Source organism: Fulmarus glacialis, unplaced genomic scaffold, assembly GCF_000690835.1.
Source record: "Fulmarus glacialis isolate BGI_N327 unplaced genomic scaffold, ASM69083v1 scaffold11655, whole genome shotgun sequence".
NCBI classification, from domain to species: Eukaryota; Metazoa; Chordata; class Aves; order Procellariiformes; family Procellariidae; genus Fulmarus; species Fulmarus glacialis.
In genome coordinates, this window is record NW_009214945.1 from 28152 (window position 1) to 38680 (window position 10529).

The 10529-nt window shown below is 40.1% G+C and overlaps 1 protein-coding gene across 4 annotated transcripts in view; it reads left to right on the forward strand.

The window, feature by feature from the left end:
* Positions 1-10529, forward strand: part of SMG7 (SMG7 nonsense mediated mRNA decay factor) — a 30969-nt gene that overhangs the window by 7272 nt on the left and 13168 nt on the right. For 2 of the 4 annotated variants that reach the window (XM_009578767.1, XM_009578766.1), the window contains exons 6-13: positions 381-531; positions 889-1024; positions 3131-3293; positions 4402-4558; positions 7537-7607; positions 7948-8008; positions 8671-8790; positions 9268-9556. In XM_009578767.1, the coding sequence (XP_009577062.1) occupies positions 381-531; positions 889-1024; positions 3131-3293; positions 4402-4558; positions 7537-7607; positions 7948-8008; positions 8671-8790; positions 9268-9556 (1148 nt within the window). Of the gene's footprint in view, positions 1-380; positions 532-888; positions 1025-3130; positions 3294-4401; positions 4559-7536; positions 7608-7947; positions 8009-8670; positions 8791-9267; positions 9704-10529 lie in introns of all 4 variants that reach the window. The other 2 variants (XM_009578764.1, XM_009578765.1) reach the window with 1 other exon arrangement.

A 10529-nucleotide genomic window follows, 5' to 3' on the forward strand; every position in this document is an offset into this window, starting at 1 on the left:
TAGCTAAAATTGGACTTTTCAAGTTGCTCATGCAAGTTAAGAGCTTCTTTACTTCAGGTATCTAGCTTTTTACACCGTATTTGTTGTCCAATTTTAAAGCATGTGTTTGAAAAAAAAAAAAAAGAAAAAAGAAAAAAAAAAACACCAAAAAACCCCACCACCAACAAACAAGAAAAAAATGTACTGCAAGTTTGGAAGCGCTTTTGTTTGACTGATACTGATATGAGGCTGAAGTAAAAGGGTCGGCAGATGATTCGAACCTTGAATGCTGAAGATTTTAGGACTTTGTGCTGCCTTTTAAGGTGACCATACTTAGGCTGAAATCTAGCACGCTTCAGTCCATGACAACTTGTTGGACAACTTGTCTTTTTCTTCCTTAGGTCAGCCTTATAATCAGTTGGCTATTCTAGCTTCCTCCAAAGGAGACCACTTGACCACAATTTTCTACTACTGCAGAAGCATTGCTGTGAAGTTTCCTTTCCCAGCTGCCTCCACTAACCTACAAAAAGCACTTTCTAAAGCACTGGAAAGGTAAGACTAAGCATAATATATTTCCGCTCGGATAAGATGGAGGAGACTTCTTCCAGATATACCTCCCTTGCCAGAAGTTACTCATATTTGGTAGTAGGAACAGAAGTTCCTCGACCCCCGTCCAGTCGGAGCATCCTTACACATGTATGGAACAAAGAACAGTTTGTGTTCTTGTTTGTGAGATGCTCCTGAGTGTGAATAGTGAATGCAGGAAATAAGCGTATTGTGCCAACAGGAAAAAGTAGCTTTGCACGGGCATTCCTCCTTTCTTGAACTTCACAGAAAAAGTATGTAATGTTATGTGCAGCTGTATCTAATTCCAAAGGCTGAAGTCAGATATTTCTGTTCCAAATGTAGTCGTGATGAGGTGAAGACTCGATGGAGCGTGTCTGACTTCATCAAGGCATTTATTAAATTCCATGGCCATGTGTACCTGAGTAAGAGCTTGGAGAAGCTGAGCCCTCTTCGAGAAAAGCTGGAAGAACAGTTCAAGGTTAGTGCTAACGACATATTAATTAGTGTATTGAGGAGAGTATTTTTAGCAGCTGAGTTCTGAAATTACAGTCCAGTAATAACTTTTTCACATGCTGATATACAGGAAGCTCAAGTAGCCAGTTATGGAAGGTTTGCATCGCAGCTAATATTGGATAGTTCTGTTGACTTCTGCAAATAGTAGGGATTTTTCCCATTTGATATGTGGTGCGTTATTGGTGGAGATACAGGAGAAATCAATGACCACCGTTGATTCTCTGCTCTTTAACCTGGATGATTCTTGGATACCTGTGGAAAGCACTTGATTCATCTGGGAAGTCTTGGCTCAATTGCCTGAGGAATTTTGAGAGCTTCATTTTTGGATGGCGTTCATTCATTCCCACTGGTTATTAAGGCTGCTTTTAATCTTCCTCAGACAACTTGCCTCTCCTGTCAGTGGTTTGCCTTTAAAAAGTGTTCCAGTACAACCTTAATTTGTGCGTAGACTAGAACTATTCAGAACACGTTTCCTCTGGAAAATCCAGGAGTACCCATTAATTATATTAGCTATCTCATTAAGTAAGACAATATAGCAAAGATTGAAACAAAGAGAATTTTGTAAGGTATTTATACAAGGTAGTATAATTTCAAAGAGGACATTGTATTAGCTCTTAGGTGCCTTTTGGAAACTGCTCTTCTTCAACATCTTCATTTGTGGAAAATGAGCAGGTAGTATGGATATGTTCAACAGAGCAGTTGATGCTTTTCCAAATTAAGAAAGGGGAAGGTGGTCTTAGCAATATAAAGAATTACAAAGTTCTTTACAGTGTCTTTTTGCATTTTTGCATTGAATTGGGCTGCTACAGCTAGGTCCAAACTGTCTTTAAAATAAATTTTAAAAAAACGCAAAACTTGCTGTGAATTGTGTTAGCTTTGAATGGGGGCTGCTTGAACACTGGGAGTTAACGTTGTTTCAAAATTAAATAATTGTATCTCTCTTTGTGTGTGATGTTGGCTGTTGAACAAGTACTGCTTTTTCCACAGTGCTTATAATCAATAATTATGAGCATTGCTCAGGCATGTGGAACAGTCTTATTTTTCTGAACTGATCCAGGGTGTTAAAGTAGAGCTAATTGAGCCCTGCTTTGTTGCTTAGATTACTTTTTTGTTTATATTATGCAACATAAGGCTTAATTTACTAGAGAGCAACTCTTCTGACTTAAATGGGTTGAATGTGGATGTGAAATTGGCTGTATGGCGGATAATCACTTTAACTTTGTGGCTGATTTTAACTCTGAATGAGGAGAGCAATTGTAGGGTAGGAGTGTTCAGCCAGGCCCATGATTCTGCTGCTGACAGCTCGGCCAGTTTGAGTTGTCGGCTGTAGAGTGCTTCATGTCCTTAACTAGAAATCAAGGTTGAACATGGAGCTCAAACCTTTTCCTGATGCTTATGCAGGTTAATCCACTTGCCTCCCTGACTGTCGTGTCTGAAGATACGTTGGTTGTGGTTTAGGGTATCTCCTTTTTTGCACAATGCTCCAAAAAAAGCATTGAAATTTCTTTTCCTGTTCTGAGAAAGGTGTCTTTTACAGCATAGTTACTGAAATGCACTTGTAAATAGCTCGCGCTATTTTAGTCCACCATGGCATTCCATGACCCATGAAGTCAGATGTGGAATTAGTCTTTAATACATAACCACACAGTAGTTAAATTTTCCTGGGGTGTTTTTTTTAAAGTGTCACCTTCTCCGTGCTGTTTCTTCGAAAGACTGAAAAATACAGTGGATATACATGCCTCTGCAATTCTTGCAGTTGCATTGCAATGCTGTCATTGCACATTGAAGTTGCACTCGCTCTGGAAGAGAGCTAGTCCAAGGAGATGTTGATTTGTTGTGCGTATGAGTTGGTGTATGAGCAAAAACGTTGGGCTTAACAGTGGGCATCTGCCCATGTCCTCCTGGGAAGCCCAGTGCTGTGCTAATAGGGATGACCTGAAAATAAAATCTAGAATGAATGTTGCCTTAAGGGCAGAAGCATTAGTCAAGCAGTGAAGTAGCAACTACTAATCCTTTCAAGTGTGTGCTTTACCATATAAAAATACATACATTGTACATGTCTTCGTTGCAGAGGTTGTTATTCCAAAAGGCCTTCAATTCTCAACAGTTAGTACATATTACTGTTATCAATCTGTTTCAATTACATCACCTGCGAGACTTCAGCAATGAAACAGAGCAGCACAGCTACAGCCAGGATGAGCAGCTCTGCTGGACACAGTTACTGGCTCTCTTCAGTAAGTATGAAAACTAATTGATTTTTGTATTTCTCTTTCGGTTTTATATGGAATCCATTAGTAATTTGCTATCAGTATCTAGCTTAATGGTTGTGTGAGGTAAGTGATGAGAATAGATGTTATGGGAGAAAGTTAAGAGAAAAGATGGTTGCGCAGGATCATTTATGTCTAGCAGTGCTGACTGACACTGGATTTATGTGCCCTGGACTTAATCCATTTGAAGCCTTACAGAACTCTGCATCTTTTTCCTGGTTCTGAAAGAACATTTTAACTTGGGTGAAAAGTTGGATCCAACTTGGCGGTTGGTAGTACCCCGCTTGGGGGGCTGCTCTGCAGTTGGCTGCAACGTGGTTTGAGTTGCTTTGAATGGAGCTGGTTCTGATTGAACAGGACTGAAGTTGAAGCTGACTGAAGTAGGACCTCAACTGCTTCTGTGCTCTTGATAATAGCAACTAGGAGATAAGTGGGAGTGCACAGCATTTTAGACTCAAGCCGCATAATACTGATTTGCTTAACCTGATCCGGCCCATGATCAGCTTGGCCTTGTTTGTAAACACCTAAGTTTCTGAATAGCTGAATTTCCTCAGATTCCAGCCTGGAGTTGATTCTGAAAGCGCCATGGTCACACTGGTGTGGTTACTGTTTCTCAGCTGTGTGCCCTGATGGGTCTGAGCTGGGTGCCTGCCTGCAGAGCTAGCTGCGGTGGATTTGTGTGCCTGGGAAAGTGGATAAAATGCAATAGATAGTTGAGTTGATAATTTCGAATAAATAAATGAATGAATATTTTTATAATGGGCTTGTCTCACTGGATTTTGTTAACTTACAAAATGATTTGCTATGACACTTGAAAAGGAGAGGGAAGAAAAAAACACCAAGATTCTGCTTCATGGTAGAAAACTCTTTATTGAAAAAAAGGTGTTCTGATCTGCTGGTGGATTTTTTAAGATTAAGTAATTGGGCTGCTTTGTTCTAAAGAATAGCTCTTAAGAATAGGGTTTTATGGGTGAGATGTGTTTGATTAGGCTATTTGGTCAACTTTAAAGTGTCATTCCCACATTGTTTGTTGTTGTTTTGGTTTTGTTTTTTTTTTCCCCTGCTCTGTTTCTAGTGTCCTTTCTTGGAGTTCTGTGCAAGTGCCCTTTACAAAATGACTACCAGGAGGACTCTGGGGCTGCATATCCTCTTCCAGCTGTGAAGGTTTCGATGGACTGGCTGAAACTTAGGCCCAGTGTTTTCCAGGAGGCCGTGGTTGATGAAAGACGGTAGTGAGTGTTAATCTTTCCTTTGATACATTTAATTGCACAAAGTAATAATAACTAAGGATGCGCAAATTAGTAATGGGAAAAGTGATCGTATAACTCATTATTACAGACATCAAAATGATAGAGAATGTTTGTGCTAAGAAGTTCATAAAACAAAACATGAGACTTGTGGGCTACATAAGAAAATTCACTGTTTTAATTGGCTTTAGGTTTGCATGTAACTTTTTTTTAAGATCAGAGGGATCTACTTTATAATGTCTGACATGAGCATAACTACTGAGTGTACCCTTAGTCTCACCTATTGTAATGATTTCTCAGATTTGTTGAGGTAGGTGGCAGGAAAATACTTGCCTTAATTTCATGCATTAAGCCATCTCTTGGGCAGTGCTGGAATCCAGTTTTCCTGGCTCATCATCCAGGAATTAAATTGAATTTAGTAGAGGGGGTCTTCAAATGTCAGCACAGGCATTACTGTTCCGGACTGTTGCTCTGATTTTTCACTTCTGCCTCTGATCTCATAAACTTAGGCTTAAATAGTTTAAAACTTGCTAACTTTTTTTATAGCCTGTTAACTTTTCATGAATTATAGCAATTCAGTAAAGTGTTTCTGACCTGTAAGATGTTTCTTCAGATCGGAGTGACTGTTACTGTACAGTTGGATGAGTATTTTTCCTAGGACGGCCACTTTAAGGAAAACAGTGTGAAACCAACTGCTTAGCTGATCTTGTGCGATGTGCCACAGTGGTTTCAGCTCTCTCTTAGCAGTGTGTGCTGTAAGATGCGATTCTAGCCAAGCCTTACATTTTCTGTACATTGTTGTATGGGGAGCAAGGGTCCCTATAACCTCAGTTTGCTAAATGAGTAATAAGACTCGCTCAAATGTGTGCAAAACCTAAAGCCCTGGAGCTTTGGGAACTTCAATCCCAGAGTTCCTGAAGGCAAGATTAGGGAAAATTCACAAATTGTTCTGAGAGAATAGTAAGTATTACTGCATGCATATTCTGAAGGAAGACTTTATACCAGTATTTTAATAGGGAAGATTAGTACTTGATATAAAGTGGTCCTTGCAGAGAGGAGATGCAGGCAGTACTTTATGGAGTATCAAAATGAATCTTGAGGTGTGAATGTATATTGGGTTAGCCAGAGTAGGTCCTTCTGCCCATAAAACTATCAGGCTCTCTTTAAAGAACATGCCTGGTTTTTAAATCTGTGGTCCGGAAGATACTGTGGTGTTCTCAGGTAGTCATCGTACAAAGGAGTTGTGAAGTGGGCAGCAAACAGCTATAGAATGCACAGGTGAACTTGAAAAGAAAGTTAAGTACTGCTAAGAGTTGTCAAAATGGGCATTAGTTAGTAGCCATTACATTTCTTGGCTCTAAAAAGTCAAGATGACTGTCCATCTTCCCCGTTATTTGTAAGGATGAGAGTTTTCTTTTTATTTCTGTTGGAAGATCCTAATGGAAGTAATTCTTTGCAGACTACACAAACACACACACGCACACAGCTTTATTGGCCTCTGTTTAAATACCTGATGCCAGTTTTATATTGAAAAGTCTTCCTTGCTCTGAATTCATACTTAATTGTGCTCTTGGTTCAAGAAATAGTTCTTATTCCTTTTTAAACTTTCAGTTGTCCCCACTCTATGCTTATCATTTTCCTGTGGATAATTAATCCTACCCCAAACTGAATGAGCATCTGAAACAGGAAGGAAACATGTTTACCTAGAAAAGTAGACGAATCTGAAGGCAAGAACTGAGGACAGAAATTACTATATCAATACTAGTGTGTCCTCTTTGGAAATGAGTTTTCCAAATGTGCCCTGTGGAAGCCACATTAAGGTCTAGATTTTTACATGTGTTACTACATTGCACTTCTTTAGAGATCTCTTATTATGAAATCTCATTATTTCAAAAGTTGTACAGGAAGATTCCAGTTTACTGTAGCTTGCAACAGACTTGCACTCTCCCTTTTTTCCTTCTTCTGTTCCTTGTCAGTCATGGGAAGGACTATTGCTTAGTTTAGTGTAGAGAATAAGCATAAACATAATGTTTCCAGTCCCTGCGGCGATGCAGGAAAGCGGCTGACCTCAGGCTTCTGGGTGCACGTTGCATTCTCCAATCCAGGTGCTGGATGATGGCTGAAAGCCTTGCTGAGGGAGGATGGAGATTCATTTCGCTAACACTGAGCACAGTGGGCACCTGCTTAAAATAGCATTCTGTTGCCTCCATGGACCTGATGCCCATCACTAAAGCAGAAGAAAGATGCTTAGACTTTGGGGTTGGAGCTTTTAAAAAAGAGGAGAAAGCGGCCTGTTGGTGACAGTTAAATGTTAACCACCTATGCAGTGATTGTTACGATTTTTAAATTATTTGCTCCAGGGCCTTTGTAAAGAATTTCCAGTCATTGCTTGTACTGGTATTGCCAGTGCAAGGCTGGGAGACTGCCAGTTAACCTCTAGTTTAATGGTCTTACTCGGTGCAACCCTTACTTAGACCTTCTTACCTTTCTGGTAACTGTTTCGGTGCTACAGTACAGTGTTAATGTTCACAGAACAGGAGTATTTCTGCACAGCTGTATCTTGATAAACTGTTTGGCTTCCCAACTAATTAATTTACTGTGCCTTGAGAGCAGTCAGCTTTGGACTGGAAAACATGAATTGCAAACAGGTGCTCTGAACTTTAGCTTGTGCAATAGTTTTGTCTAGTTAAATTCCTAGGAAGCTTTCTGACTTGCTGGATAACGAACACTATGCTGCAGAGTCTGGCTTCCGTGGTAACTTTAGACTGACTTTTTAAAAAAATTTAAGTTCTTCAAGAAAGTGATCTTTCCTCTGAGACTTGGGAGAAACTTTAACTTTTCTTGGGAATCAAAGGATTAATAGAAGATGTGACTGTAATGGAGTTCGATGTTTTCTTAATAAGGCAGGTAGATTCCATGTTTTGTAGTTTTCACTTATGGTTTGTCTGTTTTCTGGTTTGTAGCATATGGCCCTGGCTGATTTCTCTTCTAAACAGCTTCCAGCCTCATGAAGAAGATCTATCCAATAACAATGGTAAGGATGCTTTTAGTCTGTGCTGTAAAGAACTGGGAACAATGCACATTTTTCCTGGTCTTGTTGGGAATTGCAGTCGAAGAGCAAATAAGGGAGCAAGTTGTCTTCTAGTATTAGTGCATATGAATACTTTGCAAATACTGCTTTCTCGTGCCGAGCAGACTTTGCTCTACTTTATCATTCCTTTATCAATCTTTTCAGATTGCGGGGTGGACCAGTACAGATGAGCATGTTAATAAAACACTTTACTATGTATAGTGACCTTGCTGAGTTATCTACTTATGAATGCATTGAGTAAAGTATTGTGCTTTCCTTACACTGTTAACTGTCTATTTGCCAGCAACCCCCCTTCCAGAAGAGTTTGAGTTGCAAGGATTCTTGGCTCTGAGGCCCTCGTTCAGGTGGGTGACAGCTGAAGGAAACTGTACTCTTGCTGATGTCACTACTCTGATAGATGTTGACCTGTTACCTACAATATCTTATTTATGAGTACTTACTAATGTATGGATTGATGCAGGTACCTTTGCAAAACAGCCGTAATAGGCAACGTAGTAAAACTCTGGGGAAAGTCATGAGCTTATAATATCGCTCATGACTTTTTTGTTTTTCTTGTGTAGTCTTCAGACTAGTAAATTGGAAGAGAAAAATATAAGAAGTGAGGAAAGGAATACTTTTGCGTGAAAACTGCTTGACGTTTTTTTACTGTGCCGATTTTTTTACTCTGTTTTTAACTGTGTCCCTAACATCATGCACAAATACTGACTAAATATTAGATGTATTTACTCAACTATTATTTTTGTGATTTTGATTATCACACAGATGAGCTTTTGGCCTTTTGTTTTTTTAAAAAAACGCACCAAACCTCTTTAATGTGGATGCATCTTGCCAGAAGAGAGTTGCATCTGTAAATCAGACATCTGTAACAGTCATGTTTTGAGTAGGATCTGGTTGAATTTCACAGCTTATAATAGAGTAATGCTGACCAGTTGTACTTCTAAAGAAATACGATATTACAGAGGGTAATTGTGTGATTAATATTATTCCCTCTTCTATGTCAATATAGGAACTTGGATTTTTCCAAAGGCCACCAGGCAATTACAGGAGATAAGGAGGGGCAACAACGTCGGATACGGCAACAGCGTCTGATCTTCACAGGCAAATGGATTGCTGATAACCAGCCGAGGTAATTGCCAGTAGCATCTGTGTGTTTCAGTTGCTGCTGTAAGCTGAGGTAACGCGGGTGCCAGAGTTTAGCTTTATTTTTCTCACTGTTTGACACAGCAATTAGATACGTGAATGCAAGATGCTGACAGCGCTGATAACATGTCCTGTGGGTCAGCATGCCATTGCTTCGTGGACTAATTATGATAGGGAATGTATTTGGAGTAAAGCGTTGTGTTTGATGAGTCCTTTTTAGCGTTACCACAGCACAGCTAAGTGGAAACAGTATTTGAAGTGGTAGCAAGAGTGTTAGTACGTGAGCTTACGTCATGCAGGAGAATGCCCTTAGTTGGGAGACGTGGTGTAACATCTTGTTGTTGCTGGGGTGAAGAGATGCATGATGGATATGTTGACTTTCTGCTTTTATAATTTGGGGAAGTGGGTTACCCTGTGAAAAACTATTCCTACTTGCTTTTCAATTCCTTTTTGTCTTTTTCAGGTTGATTCAGTGTGAAAATGAGGTAGGAAAGCTGTTGTTTTTGACAGAAATCCCGGAATTGTTACTAGAGGACCCTAGTGAAGCCAAAGAGAGTCTCGCCTTGCAGGAAACATCTATTGCAGAGCCGCTATCTACAGATGGGAGCCCTGGACTCAAATCAGTTCTGTCCTCTGGCAGAAGCCTGAACAACAACTGTGATGCAGGAGACAAACCAATGGTCACGTTCAAAGAGAACATCAAGCCACGGGAAATTAACAGAGAGCAAGGGCGAATCTATCCCCCTAAAGATGTAGGGAGGAAAAGACGGGACTATAGCAAAGGAATAGTAGCCAATAAGAATGATGGAAAGAAGGATAACAATAAAAGAAAGAATGAGACCAAGAAATGCGGCTTGGATAAGATGCAGGAAGCCGGAAAGCAGAACGTGGCAGTTCAGGTAAGCCTTTAGGTCAAAGGGATACTGCGTCTTAGGCAGTACGATGTTTGTGTCAGGGCTGTCGCTGCTTGTTTAGAGTACAGTAGAGTCGAGGTCTCACTGTGGGCCCTGCAGGTAGAGCTAATGCACAAAAAAATAGAAACACATCTATCTCAAAGGTATTAGTGATCTTTGGGTCTCTGCCCTTTTCCTTGATGCTGTCTCAGTTTTTTGGAGAGGAAAAGGTAGGGAGCAATGAAAGGTGATTTTGCTATGTTAACTATCTTAAAAAACAGACTTCTACCTGTTGTTCCACAAATTATTCAGGTTACCAAGGGAGTTTGCGTGGCCAGGTCTTAGTCATGCTCTTGGTCTGTTGTGAAGCACTTGGGTACTCTGCATTTTTGGTTCAGTTGACTTGCGCACATTCAATAAATGAAACACATCACAAAAGCACCCAGTTGTTTATGTGGAATAAGATCCTCTGTACTGTGCGTGCAGTCAGGTGGCCCTCTGTGGAAGCAAGGAAAGCCACACTGCACTTAAACCATAGTTCTGTGCTCAGACGCTTGCTCAAAATTGTTGGTTTTCACATCAGCTGCTCTTTTCTCAATCATATTTTTGAGGCATGCTTTTTTCCCCCATTTCTGTGAGCATAATTTACAAAAATGCTCACCTCATAAGTAGTTAATTTACTGGTCTAACTGCCATTGAGTTGTAGTAAATAAGGGTGTAGAGTTTCAGGGTTGATCTGATCTGTACCTGGATAGTTTGGCTGCATCTCAGTCATTCCCTGATGACGTCTGGAGGCGTTTAATGATAGTGATGGAGACTCTATTCTTTCCCT